Below are 17986 nucleotides of genomic sequence, written 5' to 3'. Positions count from 1 at the left end.
CAAACTTTTGTGGAGTAGGCCCATATTCAGCCCGAGAAGGATTCCAGACAACAAACCTGATCTTGTCCTTTGTGATAAACCCAATGAATTTATTTTTATCATGGGACTTTCTGTCCCTTTTGACAGCAACGTGATTGGCAAGACTCAGGAAAAGCATGATAAATATGCGGACCTCGCCTTTGAAATGTCTCGCTTGCATGCCACGTGCACTGTCGTCAGGCTTCCGATTGTTCTCGGTGCCCATGGTTTGGTACCTCGTGGTGGTGCACGTGTTCCCCACCGGGAGCACAACAGTTCTGACAGTCTGGGTAATGCAAACGGCTGCAGTGTTGGGAGCCCTCATATTCTCCGAAAGGTTCTTTGTGGGTTCGGCTAGGCAGCGTTTTCTGGGAGAATTCCCATTCGCTGTCATGGCTTCGTGTAGAGGGGGCGAGGACCCAGAGCTGATGATGAGCCTTATCAGTCTGACTGTGCAAGGATCACCCCAACACTCTTTGCTGCATATTTATCTTAATCTGTGAAACATAATAAAATGGGGAGAAGGTGTTTCACTCACTCACTCAACCTATATTTCATGACAAGGAAGCCGTAGTTTAGTGTCGTAAGACAAAGGAAGGATGCTCTAATATCTGATATCTGAACCCAGATAACCATCATACGCCTATAGCAAGCATGGATTCTCCCTATTTCCATTTTTTTCGTGGTATGACTTCACAGTGGAGGGCGGTTAACATGACTACAAACCATTTTTATTGGTCCATTTATGGTGGTTAAGTGAATATCAATGGGCAAAAGATTTTAAAACTAAAATACTGATATGTGCATGATACAATTACTATATTGAAGAATGATATTCAGCATCATTTAATATCATTCACGGCATATTGAAACGGCAGAAATGAATAAGCTTGAGTTCAGAGTAGTCATAAAGGTTTCGCGCCTAGAGGGCAACCCGACAAAGCACACTGACTGAAGAACGATTGACATCATTTTTATTGTTTTATATTTTCATTGAGACAAAACAATCTACAGAGTATGTAATTAGATGCAAATGCACTGAAAAGAAGCCTCTATATTCTATACAAAATTCCAATACCATATAAACAGTCCTTTCGCGCAGGATTGTGTACGACATGCAACATGCACCGAGACAACCCCAAACCTATAACTTTACACGCCAGAGCTGCTTACAAATATACATACTAATGTAATTAAGTTGACAAATGTCACTATCATGCCTCGTCATACATCGTCGATTAGTTTGAAAGAGTTCATCTCCACTTCAAATACGCAATGCCCAGGCAGCCATACAATATGTTCACAACAGGCAGGTACGTTAATCAATAGGGACAAAATTAGTCTCATCAAAATATACCCAATATCATACAGTCATGCAGTACAGTACAACGTATATATATTCATATATCAGATATGTGCAAAATATTCCATTCATGATTGTAGATGAGAGATATACACTGTCATGGCCAAGGTCTGTATATATACATACTTCATAAAAAGAGGGGAGAGACATTCCGCGGTAGTTACACTGGTTATATTACTGAAAAGATGTATCTATAAAATAAAATTGTCTGTTTTCAAATGTTTGGTTCCCGCTTTGCTTTTCCGGAATGTTAGTTAACTCAATAAATAAAAACAAGCAGGAATTCTGAAGTTAATAATTCTGTTATCAAACTATTAAAATCGGTGTGGTCTCCAACCTTTCTCAAACACCTGACTGTCCCGTGCACTCCTCCCAGTGAACTGTGGCAATGTTTTAATGACAGTTTTTTAAACAACGTTTTTTTAAAGGACAACAGCTCTGCAAAAACCTCACTGAGTTGATGTGGCGTTTAATTATGATCAGCATTTCATTGATTATTTTATATTTATTAGTTTTAGTGTCAGACTGCAATTCGTCGGTTAGCAATTGAGCCAGACGGGTTTCGAAAGAAATATACTGCAAATATATGAAAACTCCGTTTTCTTTTTATTTAACTTTGATGATTTTGGCATTACTGAATATATTTAATAGATACGGTGGGAAAATAAAAACAAACCTATGTTGCTCAACAGTTTGTATTGCAATGCTCAGATGAGATCTTTATTGTAACTAATCGCCTTGATTTAATTAAATCTTCTGTTTCAGGTACTGGCATGTCTGCGAAAGAATGTTTTGCTGATAGCAAACCTCACTTCAGTTATTCTGGGTGTTACAATAGGACTGCTATGTCGTCCTCTGAACCCCTCTCCTGATGTGGTCACCCTCATCTCCTTTCCTGGGGAGATATTTTTCAGAATGTTGAAGATGCTTATTCTGCCCCTGATGGTGACAAGCATAGTTACTGGTAATAGAATATTTCTTTTGTCTTTTACATCGCCACCACCTTCACTTCTTCCACCTGGGCTGTAGGGTAGCCTAGTGGTTGATGAGTAGCCTGGTGGTATTGTTCATGCCTGAGATCCGGGTCCAATTCCCCACGTGGGTAAAATGTGTGAAGCCCATTTCTGATGTCTCTTGTCAAAATGTGGGTTAAATATTGCCAAAAGCGGAGTACAACCATACTCACTCGCTCACTCCCCAACGTGTGGCAACATTCCAGTTCTGCCAATATAATGTGTCTTTTGGTATCATTTATCAATTTCTGGTAGCTTCTGGTGGATAAAACCATCTTGTTCATTAAAGAAGAGATGTGACTTCCCAATATAACAGTTCTGTTACCCAGTAAATATGAATTCCTAACGCCTGAGATTAACTAGTTTTGCTGATATCATTAGATGAACAAGGCAGAAAGGAGGTGAAAATGAAAATACTGATCATAAGTTTGACTGGCTTTTTAGAAACTGATTAGTAAAAATAGAAGTAGGACACTTCATGGAAAATGTATTATCAAAAATACATAAAATAAAAAAATATATATTATCTCATATTGTTGTGAAGCAAGAGACTCATAAACTAACAGACCCGTGAAGGTCCCGGGGTAGAATAGGCCTTCAGCAACCCATGCTTGCCATGAAAGGTGACTATGCTTGTCGTAAGAGGCGACTAACGGGATCGGGTGGTCAGGCTCGCTGACTTGGTTGACACATGTCATCGGTTCCCCATTGCGCAGACCGATGCTCATGTTGTTGATCACTGGATTGTCTGGTCCAGACTCGATTATTTACAGACCGTCGCCATATAGCTGGAATATTGCTAAGTGCGACGTAAAACTAAACTCACTCACTCACTCACTCACTCACTCACTCATAAACTAACAAGGATTAAGAAAATCATCAGGATGGAAAGCAGGAAAATGATTAACAACAAAGATGAATGTTGTTAAGTGATGCAGTGACAACTGTTCGTGGAGTACTCTGCTCTGTTTTTTCGGCTCATCATAACTCAGGCAGACAGCCTGAAATATCCTTGTCTCTGTTGATTGATTGAGTAAATGAGTAAGGATATATAGTCACATCGGAAATATTTCAGCCATATTGTGACTTAAACAAATTGCAAATTCCTAATAAATGCAATGGACAGAAAAATAACTAGACTATCACAAATTGAGTTAATACTACCTAGCATGTATCTTTTAAAGTAGAAAACTATTTTTGGACAATACAATGTAAAAATGGGCTGTTGAGTGCCAACAACTGAAAGTTGATCACCATACTGGAGTCCATGGGAACTTACATTACTTTTGCTACCTGCATGAACTCAAGCTGGATTTACACCATCCCTTCAACCACTGGTGTTTGTGCTGAAATTTAGACATATTTTAAAATGACAAAAATGTTATGATAAAACACATGTAGACTCTATTGAATGAGGGTTTGTGTCAATGGATTTGATCTATATACTTTTGTATTTGTGTGCAGTCCTTTTTTCAAAAATATTTCTACATTATCCCACCTGGTGTTTTCAGAACAGTTTATAATGTCGTAGAAAATAGCATCTTTTTGGTGGTAGGTGCTGAGTGCTCTGAACCTGACATTTAGTGTTTTTCATGATCAATAATGATGGCTATTTGTTATTCCTCACAAACAACGAGCTTTTGGCCATAACTTTTGACAGGGCTAGCAAACCTTAATGGGAAGTCTGCAGGTAAGATCGGCTTGATCACCATCGGCTACTATATCTTCACCACCATGATTGCCATCCTCGTCGGCCTAGTTCTCGCCATCGCGATAATGCCGGGTCATGTGATCAACAATGCCGTCATCACAGTCAAGTCTGCAGACGATACACCATCGCAATCAGCTAGAGATGTGTTCTTGGATTTAGTAAGGTTGACATCCTACTATTGCTGCTAGTGCATTGTTACTGATGTTGTGTTAATAGAAACAGTTTTAATAACATATTATCGATGTTTGTTAAATTTCTTTAAATGGAACATAGGCGATGTCCGGTAAGAGTCATCGTGCAGTATAACATGCAATGGTTGTCTTTATTCTCATCAGCAGTAATATGCATCTGTTTCATTTAATGTACTGATACACACAAGACCAGTTGGCAAAATGTAGTAAGGGTGACCGTCAATGTTTTGTGAAGAGTTTCTTCCCTCAGTCAGAGCTGGATCCTCTGATCGTACTTTTCAATCCCATTTAGCCTTTAAAATGGGCTGAAGTATTGGGTACAATGGGCGGTTTCAGAAAGTGATCACCATTCTTCTTTTGAGGTTCTTGTAAATGAAGAGTTACAAACCGACTCCACTAAACTGCTGCTGAAACCAAGTCACTGGGTCATTGTTTACACCATCATTGCCCTAAGGTCCCTTTCACGAAGCACTAAGGTGATCGTAAGTAACTAAGGTGACCTTAGCGTAATGTTAAAGAACGCGAGTTAAGGTTAACCTTAGTAAAGGTTGCTTCGTGAAAGGAGGCCCTGATCTAAAAAACAGCATCGGGTTGTGTAGAATAGTTCCTCTAACATGACATGTGTGAAACTGATCTGTTTACGAGAAACAGACATGCATATTTTCTTTAACACTAACATATTGCTCAGAAACGGATTTATTTATATCATGTCAAACAAAATGACGATGGCTTGATATCCAATATAGGATGGATATCCAGATACTATGAGGACGGACCCATGCCGATCGATCTCACGACACATATTAATTGACAGCGACCCTATTCTAAACCGGACGTCGACATGACTAACTATGTAAAGGCGATCGATCAGTTCTTAATCATTTCTTAATATAAATAACAGTGTAGTACAATAGTTGTTTACACAATCGTGTGCTTACTAAGTAAAGCATTAAATACACAAAATAAAATATGCCACCAGCTCTTTCTTTTCAAGGAATATCTTCCCCGATAACATAGTTCAAGCGACATTCGAAATGAGTAGCACCGTATATGTGAAGAAGATGGACATACATTCTGAAAGGAATAATATCATCCAAAATGATCGTGTCAATGGCACGAATGATACAGATCCAGAACCAGCTGGACCGTGGACACCAACATCCGTTTACAGAACAGGAACAAACGCGTTAGGTAAGGCGATGCCCATTCCATTTTCACAAGATCCATAAGGCACCATTGATACTTTTTGTACTGAACCGGGTAACCTAAATTTGCGGATAACCTTGATTCGTGGAAAAGGGTATTCTCGTGCTAGTACATATGCTAAGTTTCGTATGACGTCACGAAACGGTACTTTTGAAGCGGTTTGAATTTGAATTCCGCGCCTCGCTAACAAAAATGTTCTATGGCTGTGCATAACATGTAGATCTACGCACACCAAATCCAATTGTCCAGCACAGAGATAAACAGCCTAAGACCACAATTTCCCATTATCATTACCCAGTGTTAATTTTTTCTCACTTCTTGTCGTCTACTTTCCTTGTGTCAGTACTTAGTGCAGTGGGTTGTCGTATGTAGTGGTATAAAGTCACCGACTATGTAATCCACGAATCAACTTTACTTGTGGGCGCAAGAATGGGTGATGATTGTAAATGGCTTCATTCACGAGTAAACAAACGTTTCATTCACTAGTGGAATATTAGTCATTTCCGTTTTCTCAATCAATGAATAAAATATTCAGTGTGTATGTAGAGTGAAAACACGTATTTAAAATATGATTTTCCCTGCACTTCCCTTACGAATCAAGGTTACGAGAGTGTAAAGGTCCGGGAAGTTTCGTGTTTAGGGCTACTGAAGTTAAGGTTACTGTCCATTTTGGTATCACATTTTTCTATCACTTTTATTCTTGCACTTTTCAAAATTATATATATATATATATATAAAACCGTGTCCAGTTGTAGACTTTTCCCCAATAATTTTCCTTAATAAAATCCTGTCGATCATACAAAGGCATCATGTTCTTCAACTACATGTAGTTAAAGGTGTGTGTACTTACCGCATTGTGCACAGGCCCAGACCTATTCATGCGTCTCAGACAACCAGCGTACCCAGGCAACCTCTTTAATAATATATATAGCTTTGTGTGTATCTACTCGAATCCTTGTCAGATGATCATCGGGTACCTGTTTTTCCAAACACTACTGTGACTGTGGAGAAAGGTCCCATGCTGCATACTAGCATATGATTGTCTTGCTTCCTTTTCGGCAATGTGTATACCGCATACCACTTTGCCTCCAGGTGTCTTATGTTACTGCGTGATTTTTGGAGTAATCCTTGGTCGACTTGGAGACAAGGGAAAGAGCGTCTTGCAGTTCTTCGTAACACTGAACGATATAACCATCCGAATGGTGTTGCTTGTGATGTGGTGGGTATAATGGTTCACAGTCAGTTATAAAAGATACATTTGTAAACACTGTACTGTCGGAGAGATCATAACTGCATACACATTCCCGTCACTCAATTTCATCTCCCTGATCATATGCCTTTCTACACACGCGGGTACGCACACACACACATACATACACACACACACATTCGGTTGACATTTTTCTTAATTACCTAATTACCTAAGGTAGGGTTTTGCCATTGTGTGTCCCTTTTGATGAAGGAATCATGGTTTAACATGTTCTGCTTGACATTGGGGAGTATTCAAACACAAGACATAATTATTTCACTGTGAAAACACGCAGATTTGTTTTTTGAAAATAATTATGATTTAAAAGAAATGGAATTGAATGAAAAAAATGTATATACATATTTTAAATTTGCATGCTGGTTTTACGTCTATATCTGTGGTATTCTAACTGTTTTTGCTGTCTTTCGTTCACAGATATGGGTAAAATACTGCTGATGTGACAGAAATCTGAACTAATACACTCACTATTAGAAGTGTGACGATACAGAAAACTCACGATACGATACGTATTGCGATATCTTGGAACGATATGATTCGATTCAATCCACATCACGATATACTATCTTTATTTATTTATTTTAAATAAATGTAAACATATCATGTAACAGTTTACATTTTGACATAAAAGTCAATTTCTATTGGAAATTAATAATTTTAAGGTCTACGATACGTATCACGAAAAAAAGTATCGATATATTTATCGTCTGATAAAATATCACGATAATCGATTTTACGATATGTCGTCACAGCTCTACTCACTATTAGGTTACCTTTATTGTAGAATACACATTTATCTTTTGCGATATATGTTGCAGGTATTCCCCAGTGGGGATAATGTTTCTGATAATAGGGAAGGTGTTATCTGTGGATGATCTGACAAGCACGGCCCAACAACTCGCCATCTATCTAACAACCATCATTACTGGAGCCACTCTCCATGTTCTCATACTCCTACCTCTGTTGTATTTTGCCGTAACTAGGAGGAACCCTTTCAGAATCATCCGAGGAATGACACAAGCGATCGTCACGGCTCTTGCAGTAGAATCCAGGTTAATGAATAAGGCACTTTGTCTTTTACAAAGGGTTTTAAGGTACCATTTGATGTACTAGGTTAGAGCTTTGACATTTTTGTGTGTAAATATGCTGCATGAGGTAATTATGAAAACATAATTTGTGTTAAAACATTTGTGCCGTATTTTACATATTTTGCTCCGTAGCAACAACATAATTTCTGATAAAGAGCTGTCTTTAAACATGTTTTGTGTTCTAACTGTAGCAGACCTTGAGAACATTACATTGTCTGCGCCTTAGACATTTACGTCTCTAGATCTGTACTCTGTTGCACTATATCTGATCAATACCTGTCTGTCACATGTGAGGACTTCGGTTATACAATTAATGTACATGCAAGTCAAGAAACAAGAGGGCAACTAAAATCACATCTTAAAATAAACTTTGCGAAATAATCTATTCAGAATCAGTTTCGTGGTACCATGATCATCTGGGATAGCAAATGGGATAGTCAAAGTAGCTTGAAATGCTTTGTGGGGGGAAAATTGTTCTAGTGAAAATGCCAACGGGTCTACATTTTTAGGTGACGCAAGTGTAGATTTTTCTCTAGAAACAGTAATCATTTGTTTCTTCACAAAGTAAATATTTTCAGACGTGAAATTCTGAGCCATTACATTGGTATTAACTGCCTTGACATCAACGCCGTCGGTGAGACTCCAGGTTAAAATTGGTCTTCAGCAACCTATGCTTGTCGTAAGAGGCGACTAATGAGATCGGGTGGTCAGACTCGCTGACTTGGTTGACACATGTCACTTTATCCAGTTGCGTAGATCCATGGTCAGGATCTCAATTACTGGATTGTCTGGTCCAGACTCGATTATCTACAAATATATAGCTGGATCAATACTGACTGCGTAGTTAAACAACAAATAAAACCGAACAAATAACGTGAACTTCGATTTTGCAAATCGAGAAATATAAATGGCAGACTTGGGTGCAAACACTAACCTCTAAACAGTGATCGAGTGAGTTTAGTTTTACGCCACACTCAGCAATATTCCAGCTATATGGCGGCGGCCTGTAAATAATCGAGTCTGGACAAGACAATTCTGTGATCAACAACATGGGCATCGATCTGCGCAATTGGGAACCAATGACATGTGTCAACCAAATTAGCGAACCTGACCACCCGATCCCGTTAGTCGCCTCTTACGACAAGCACAGACGCATTTTATGGCAAGCATGGGTTGCTGAAGGCCTATTCTACCCCGGGATCTAAACAAATCTACGTAAATGTATATCTCTAGCTTCTTATTTCGTTTTACATTTAGTTCTGCCACACTGCCTGTGACTATACAATGTTGCGAGGACAACCTGAAGATGAACAGTGCGATCACACGTTTCGCACTTCCGCTTGGGGCTACAATGAACATGGACGGATCTGCGCAGTTTTATGTGATATCGGCAATCTACATCGCCCAGATGCATACGATATCCCTGCACTTCTTTGAAATGATTCTTCTAAGGTAAAACAGAAAACAATAGAAATTTACAGATATTTATGGGTAGACGCGTAATTGTTTTATTGAAAATTTAAGACATGTTGTCATATTCACACCATTTAATTGTCTTTGGAAATGATAATTTAGATATTCCTTCATACTTTTGGTTAAGTCAATTTCAAGTTCTTGAGGTTTTCAGTATTTCTTCTATTCTTTCACAATGGTACACAAAGCATGATGGACTATCCTGGAGACGTCTTATATTCTCCTCCCAAAAAGTATAGGGTTTCGTTCTTAATTTTCGATTGAAGCAAATGGGATATATATTTCAGTCAATCAATGTTGATGTGATAATAATGAATATTTTGAGGGTGCATCCCTTCTGACCTCAGTTGTTTGCAGAAATCGTTGTGTTGCTCATGAGTACGTGTTGAAAAACAAATCTTTACGTTCTTGTTGCTCAAGCTGCTATTAATTTGCCCTATGTCATAAGAATAATTCATGCGAACTTTCGGACATTGATATGATATGATATGATATGATATGATATGATATGATATGATATATATATATATATATATATATATATATATGTGTGTGTGTGTGTGTGTGTGTGTGTGTGTGTGTGTGTGTGTGTGTGTGTGTGTGTGTGTGTGTGTGTGTGTGTGTGTGTGTGTGTGTGTGTACCTCATCAGCAGTCTTTGTTTCAAGTCTTTGTGCAGTGTTAACAAGTGTTGGTGCAGCGGGAATCCCAAACACTGCTATTGCAGCATTGATGGTTGTCATGACATCTGTCGGTCTGCCAACTGAGAGCGTCACTATCCTGATGGTGGTGGACTGGTTCCAGTGAGTATCACATACCCGAATGCCTTTCCTGATATATAACTTCCAAATGGTTAGTTTATGGAAATAATCACTCGAATTCAATATTTATGAGGGCTCTACATTTGAAATACTTTATTCCACTGATATGAAGGGTTCTGGTCCATTACATCATAGCTAAACCCATAATACAATTTCGTTGCACATGGGTGAACATAGCCTATTCTGCTTGTGTAAGAATCTGTTTCGAAGTAACTACCGATTACTTACGAGGTGGACATGATTAAGATACATAGGTACATAGTGTACTGAATTAGTCTTGTAAGTACATACCGTGACTGCAAATTGTTGTTGTGTATTGTCCAAGAGATACAGGAATTAGCGCTTTCCGGCCTTGCAACATATCGTCGTGAGAGGTGGAAATAGGCGTCGAGCTCCTTCCATGATGCAACCTCACTAAAGTTAACCTTAACTCCTATTCTTTAACATTGCACTAAGGCTATCTTATTGACTTGCGATCACTTTAGTGCTTTGTGAAAGGATTCCCTGGTCTGCATGTTGTCACTGGCAGATGGCAGTCTTCACTGACGACAAAGTTGGTGCAAGACAACCCGTTGGTGCCGTATGGTGGAGGAGGTGATATTGTGAGGGGAGGAATTTGTAGACAGTAGAAAACACCACTGGTTATCGTTAACGGAACTTTGACACCTCCGTTGAGAATACATAGATGGTTTTCTTCATCCAAGTGCCCTACCATTTTTCAAACAGTCATCGGGTGGTGTCCGTTATCACTATGACACCGTCACACCCTATACAACTAGCAGTGTGCAGGCAGGACCACCTTGCAGTCAACACCACGAACTGTTGGTGTTGCCTGCACGTTCCTCGACATGTAACCCATAAAACACTCTTTGTACGCCATTGATTGCCGTGTTTGTCAGCTTACTGACAAGACCTGATCCAGGTTCTCCAAGAAGAGTGAGTGTGTTTAGTTTTACGCCGCACTCAGCAATATCCCAGCTATATGGCGGCGGTCTGTAAATAATCGAGTCTGGAGCAGACAATCCAGTGGTCAAGAGCACTGGCGTCGATCTGTGCAACTGGGAACCGATGACATGTGTCAACCAAGTCAGCGAACCTGACCACCCGTTCTTGTTAGTTCCGTCTTACGACAAACATGGGTTACTAAAGATAGACATTGTAACCCAGACCTTCACGGTTACCTCAAAGAGAATGTCTGTGGATCTTCATGGTGTCACCAGATAACTGACTTTTTCTTTCCGCCGAACAGTTTTTACATGTCTTGTAGCAGGGAGATGGCCTTGAACTTATGCAACTTGTAATGTGTGTGTCCATTTGTTTGTATCCCACCTCAATCCGGACCTCAGTCGTGGTAAAATCGGTTGCTGTCGGTGACTTTCACGTGTAAATGTTGTTGAGTTTTGATCATTCGACTCATTTTACTGAGTGCAAAATGGGGCGGTTTTCTTCGAAGTAAATCTTATTTTAAGGTGGAATTTAAGGAGAAAATAAAATGCATGTTGTATTTTATACAGTTTGTAAATGAGTTTGCCTCTGAGAAAAAGAATGTCGTGAGAGATGGAGGCAATCTATATAGAACGGGATTTCTATAATATCTGAAAATTAACAATATCTAAAAATTGTAGAGCGAAGACTGAACTCAAAAAACAGCATCTACGTACAGATTTTCTGACCCTAATTCAATGCATCATATACTGTAATTCAATGCATCATATACTGTAATTCAATGCATCATATACCGTAATTCAATGCATCATATACTGTAATTCAATGCTTCATATACTGTAATTCAATGCATCATATACTGTAATTCAATGCATCATATACCGTAATTCAATGCATCATATACTGTAATTCAATGCATCATATACCCTAATTCAATGCATCATATACTCCACAGGGGCAGGCTGCGCACAGTCGTAAACATCATAGGGGATTGCCTGACAGCCGCCATGTTGGATCACTTCTTTCCACAAGCTGACGTTGACATTGAAGTTGACGCTGACGTTGACGATGAAGTTGAGGTGGGACGACGAATGTCCCCTTGTACCTCTACAGATGAATTTGACAGGACAGAACTAGTATAATATGTCTCTGGTCGTGACTGTCTGCAGAGAAATGAGTTTCTCTAAATAAAATCCAATTATAACACTATCGCTTTACTACTCTTAACAATAAAGCAAGAATGTCGACATTAATAATTCGAAGTTCCAGAAGCAGCAGCAGTAGTAGCAGTAGTAGCAGTAGTAGCAGTAGTGGTAGTAGTAGTAGCAGTAGTAGCAGTAGCAGTAGTAGTAGTAGTAGTAGTAGCAGCAGCAGCAGTAGTAGTATTAGTAGTAGTAGTAGTGAATGAGTGAGTTTAGTTTTACGCCGCACTCAGCAATATTCCCGCTAAATGGCGGCGGTCTGTAAATAATCGAGTCTGAACTAATACTGAATTACCTTTCGTTGCGTAATTCGGAGTATGTTTTAATGACAATATCAAATATTTACTGACAAAAACAAGGAAAAACAAACATTGCTTTATTTCAGACCATTATTACCAGAATCAACAATGATACATTAATATAATAGAAATGCTTACACAAATGCAATACACATATATATGTATTGATAGTTTGATAGATACTAATCATTCAGCACATCAATTCTTTATCATACGCTTATGCACACATTATTTATCAAACGAGCATGGCACTATCTCACTGTATATAAGATGTGTTTGAGAAATAGGGCTAGCCTAGAGACCGAGGCGTGCGCTCGATATGTCGAAGATCCGGGTTCGATTCCCCACATGGGTACAATGTGTGAAGCCCATTTCTAGTGTCCACGCTGGAGATATTGCTGCAGTCTGCTAAAAGCGGCGTAAAACCATACTCAGTCAGTCTGTACATTTGAGAGAATATTTTTGATTTTAGAATGACTCGTTGAGTGTACACGTTAGAGGATGGATGACAATATGTCAGGATGGTCATTTTCTATTACCAGACAGCGCTCCAACTTGTGCTTCGAATTTTGTTCGGGATAAATCCTCGCACCTTTTTGTTAAAAACGACCACTCTAGATGTGTTATGGACAAAACATACTTAATTCTGCATATACTAAAAAATAAATGAATGTTAGCGATTTTATGCATAGTGAGAGCTATAACACGTTTAAGACTAAATCTACTAAACGAAACAAAATGTAATCTTCAAACAGTACTATTAATTCAAGCTGATAGATATTACTTACATAATAATCATTAACATCCATTTATAACAGTTCAACAAGGATAACACAATTGTCGTTCACGCCGACCACTGATCATCGGCATTTTGTAATTTATATCTGGGAAATCATTGCCGAGACAGGGTTACAGATATGCCACTTTAAGACAACGTGCGAAATCGAAGGGACGGTATATGATTCTGGCTAACTAAAACAGAATAAATACTGACTGCAGTTATGCTGGAATGCTTTATCGAGGCAGCTAATTGTTTTAAGGTTGGGTCGTCATCAATCAGCTTGCATCGTTATCCGAGTCAGCACTGATTCCACCTCTTGCACGTCATCATCAACACCTTCCAGCTCCACCATTCCCGTCGTCCAAGTGATGCTGATGTCCACTGGCATGCTCTCAAGAGATTGTTTAACGCTCTTAATCTGTGTTGTTAGAGTAGTTTGTATTACCGAATGGTAGAACTTACTGCTTAGATGCAACCAAAATAGAAATAGATATAATAAAATAAAATAAATAAATGAATAAAGATAATTCAAAACAATTATCATTTATTCACGACAAAAAATATACATTGCTAATTATGAACAAATAAACAAAATTATAAGCGTACAATCCCAAATCAAAAGTGCACCTTATTCACCTACAACATATTCACTGCACATGCGCTATGTCCGCAGCGATGAACAGTTGTTGAAACCACTTTTAACCCTAGCCGATTTCGGGGAGTTTTGCTTCATTTTTTCAACTTTATAAGATGAATTTGCATTTTTGATAATTTGTTACTGCAAATCCATACCGAAAGGTATGGGAATCTGCAAAGTTTTGTGTTTTGTGTTGCTGTAACAATATTTCTTTTACAAGACTTAGTAATACGTATCATTAAGATTGGCCGAGTACTCGTGAACACGACCACACGATATCGTACCCGATCACGGAATACAATTCTGGATCACATGGTATCGTACCCCATCACGGAATACAATTCTGGATCACATGATATCGTACCCGATCACGGAATACAATTCTGGATCACATGATATCGTACCCGATCACGGAATACAATTCTGGATCACATGATATCGTACCCGATCACGGAATACAATTCTGGATCACATGGTATCGTACCCGATCACGGAATACAATTCTGGATCACATGATATCGCACCCGATCACGGAATACAATTCTGGATCACATGATATCGTACCCGATCACGGAATACAATTTTGGATCACATGATATCGTACCCGATCACGGAATAAATAACCCGATTGCGGAATACAGTCCCTGATTCGGAGATACAGTACAAATGTACCTGAGATGGTGACATTTTCTTCAGCCTCTTTTCTTCAAACGTTCTCGCCACTACACGAATGTCGCAGAGATCTTCTACCGCTTTAAATGCTCGATGAAGAACATCTTCGTTTTCTGAATACACCGTTATGTCGGCCTCGCCGTCCTTGGCGGTCTTCACGAACATTTCCTCCACACTCCCCGACTGACGGCAGAGGAGGACATTTATGTTACTCTCAGTAATGTATAACCCCCTTAAATTTTACATTTCAGTACCAACGTAACAGCATAATTATATTAAGATAAAAAATATTAAATGGTTACGAGACATTATTTTATTTTAATTTCAAAATGTTGATTAAATTTCAAATTTCCGTTTATAAGGTAATGGATGAATGAGTGACCGTTGTACGCCACAGTCGGAAGTGGTCTAACAATATGATCAGGTCTGTAAATATTGGATCTTTGGCATTCAAGGCAATTGTTGGTTGCATCTGCATACTGTACCCCTGTCGGGTTCGATGGCTAGCTATCGGGTGGTTAAACATTTGTGAACCGTATTTCTCACACTCGCTCGCTCGGTCCTGGGCATCTATTTTGGCCCGTAAAATAACTATGTCTGACTGCGAGCTACTGTACCTGTTAGGAACATAACTAATGCTATTATTACCTGTTGTGCTTCCTCTGTTTGTCTTGGTAAAGTGTCTGTGGTGGAGGTCGGCCCAGACAACAGACCTGCAGGTACATACGTCGCATGAAGTAGAATAGTTCGTCTAAGATTGAACTGATGAGATCAAGTATTTTGTAAAAAGATATTTTACACAAATGGTAGACCGACATCAAATACGTAATAATAACAACCGAAATTATGAGAACTGACGCCATTATCGACAATAAATATAGAATGTAAATACTCTATGCGATGGAGTATATGGTAATAGGGTTGTTTCTGAAAGCTGTGGGCGGTGGAGTAGCCGAGTGGTTAAAGAATTCGCCGTTCGATTCCCAACATGGGTACAATGTGTGAAGCCCATGTCTGGTGTCCTTCGACGTGATATTGCTGGAATATAGCCGAAAGCGGCATAAAACCATACTCAACCACGAAACAAACGTATACATATAACCAAACTGAACACAATGTAAGGTGATGATATGTTTCAACAGAATGACACACTGGATAATTGAGTTTAGACAGACTCACCTTCAATATCCTTGTGGCCAGTGAGCGCCACCAAGTGTGAACAAAACAGGGCATGTGTAGTTGCGTCGCTGCTTACGATACTGATGTCGCTGAGGGAACACTTCTTCTTCTCGATGTCCCTCAAGCATCTCACAAGCAACTTCGGCATTTTGGCTAGCGGAAGTTTCCCATCACCTGCCAAGACAATCAGAGGTTAACCATTAAGAAGTTTCCAATTTCCGGGGTTTCTTTTAAGAGTAAATAGTTTCTTCCGGTACACTATCGTTTGCAGAGACCCAGGATCTACCGTGTAAGTATAGGAGAAGACACGCCTCCGAGGTTTTGGTAGACAATGTAAAATCGGAGGGAGAGTGAAATCCTTAGTCCCGTCCCACAACGAAACACATCTGTCTGCGTGTTATAAGGAAGCACATGTGTCTGCGTGTCGGCATGTGGTCTGATCATAAGGAAGCACATGTGTCTGCGTGTGGGCATGTGGTCTGATCATAAGGAAGCACATGTGGCTGCGTGTGGGCATGTGGTCTGACCAATAGGGAGGCACATGTGTCTGCGTGTCGGCATGTGGTCTGATCATAAGGAAGCACATGTGGCTGCGTGTCGGCATGTGGTCTTATCATAAGGAAGCACATGTGGCTGCGTGTCGGCATGTGGTCTGATCATAAGGAAGCACATGTGGCTGCGTGTCGGCATGTGGTCTGATCATAAGGAAGCACATGTGTCTGCGTGTCGGCATGTGGTCTGACCAATAGGGAAGCACATGTGTCTGCGTGTCGGCATGTGGTCTGATCATAAGGAAGCACATGTGTCTGCGTGTCGGCATGTGGTCTGATCATGAGGAAGCACATGTGTCTGCGTGTTGGCATGTGGTCTGACCAATAGGGAAGCACATGTGTCTGCGTGTCGGCATGTGGTCTGACCAATAGGGAAGCACATGTGGCTGCGTGTCGGCATGTGGTCTGATCATAAGGAAGCACATGTGTCTGCGTGTTGGCATGTGGTCTGATCATAAGGAAGCACATGTGGCTGCGTGTCGGCATGTGGTCTGATCATAAGGAAGCACATGTGGCTGCGTGTCGGCATGTGGTCTGATCATAAGGAAGCACATGTGTCTGCGTGTCGGCATGTGGTCTGATCATAAGGAAGCACATGTGTCTGCGTGTCGGCATACGGTCTGATCATGAGGAAGCACATGTGTCTGCGTGTCGGCATGTGGTCTGATCATAAGGAAGCACATGTGGCTGCGTGTCGGCATGTGGTCTGCTCATAAGGAAGCACATGTGTCTGCGTGTCGGCATGTGGTCTGATCATAAGGAAGCACATGTGTCTGCGTGTCGGCATACGGTCTGATCATGAGGAAGCACATGTGTCTGCGTGTCGGCATGTGGTCTGATCATAAGGAAGCTCATGTGGCTGCGTGTCGGCATGTGGTCTGATCATAAGGAAGCACATGAGTCTGCGTGTCGGCATACGGTCTGATCATGAGGAAGCACATGTGGCTGCGTGTCGGCATGTGGTCTGATCATAAGGTAGCTCATGTGGCTGCGTGTCGGCATGTGGTCTGATCATAAGGAAGCACATGTGTCTGCGTGTCGGCATACGGTCTGATCATGAGGAAGCACATGTGTCTGCGTGTCGGCATGTGGTCTGATCATAAGGAAGCTCATGTGGCTGCGTGTCGGCATGTGGTCTGATCATAAGGAAGCACATGTGTCTGCGTGTCGGCATACGGTCTGATCATGAGGAAGCACATGTGTCTGCGTGTCGGCATGTGGTCTGACCAATAGGGAAGCTCATGTGGCTGCGTGTCGGCATGTGGTCTGATCATAAGGAAGCACATGTGTCTGCGTGTCGGCATACGGTCTGATCATGAGGAAGCACATGTGGCTGCGTGTCGGCATGTGGTCTGATCATAAGGAAGCTCATGTGGCTGCGTGTCGGCATGTGGTCTGATCATAAGGAAGCACATGTGTCTGCGTGTCGGCATACGGTCTGATCATGAGGAAGCACATGTGTCTGCGTGTCGGCATGTGGTCTGACCAATAGGGAAGCACATGTGGCTGCGTGTCGGCATGTGGTCTGCTCATAAGGAAGCACATGTGTCTGCGTGTCGGCATACGGTCTG

General features: G+C 40.5%; 2 protein-coding genes across 3 annotated transcripts in view; one reads left to right on the top strand and one right to left on the bottom strand.

Moving 5' to 3' along the window:
• Positions 1-164: 164 nt before the first annotated feature.
• On the top strand, positions 165-12236 carry LOC137264917 (excitatory amino acid transporter-like). The gene is made up of 9 exons (XM_067800273.1): positions 165-308; positions 2147-2345; positions 4055-4268; positions 5291-5487; positions 6595-6721; positions 7588-7821; positions 9115-9309; positions 9997-10131; positions 12050-12236. The coding sequence occupies exons 1-9, from the start codon at positions 165-167 to the stop codon at positions 12234-12236; spliced, it is 1632 nt and encodes a 543-aa protein (XP_067656374.1).
• A 420-nt stretch (positions 12237-12656) lies between these two features.
• LOC137265471 (protein mono-ADP-ribosyltransferase PARP14-like) overlaps positions 12657-17986 on the bottom strand; it is a 37616-nt gene continuing 32286 nt past the window's right edge. For both annotated transcript variants that reach the window (XM_067800876.1, XM_067800875.1), the window contains exons 12-15: positions 15865-16038; positions 15334-15398; positions 14686-14868; positions 12657-13794 (exon numbers count right to left, since the gene is read on the bottom strand). In XM_067800876.1, the coding sequence (XP_067656977.1) occupies positions 13648-13794; positions 14686-14868; positions 15334-15398; positions 15865-16038 (569 nt within the window). In that variant the 3' untranslated portion in view covers positions 12657-13647. The remainder of the gene's footprint in view (positions 13795-14685; positions 14869-15333; positions 15399-15864; positions 16039-17986) is intronic.

Source organism: Haliotis asinina, chromosome 15 (genome assembly GCF_037392515.1).
Source record: "Haliotis asinina isolate JCU_RB_2024 chromosome 15, JCU_Hal_asi_v2, whole genome shotgun sequence".
Lineage (NCBI taxonomy): Eukaryota > Metazoa > Mollusca > Gastropoda > Lepetellida > Haliotidae > Haliotis > Haliotis asinina.
This window is presented reverse-complemented; position numbering and strand designations above follow the sequence as displayed.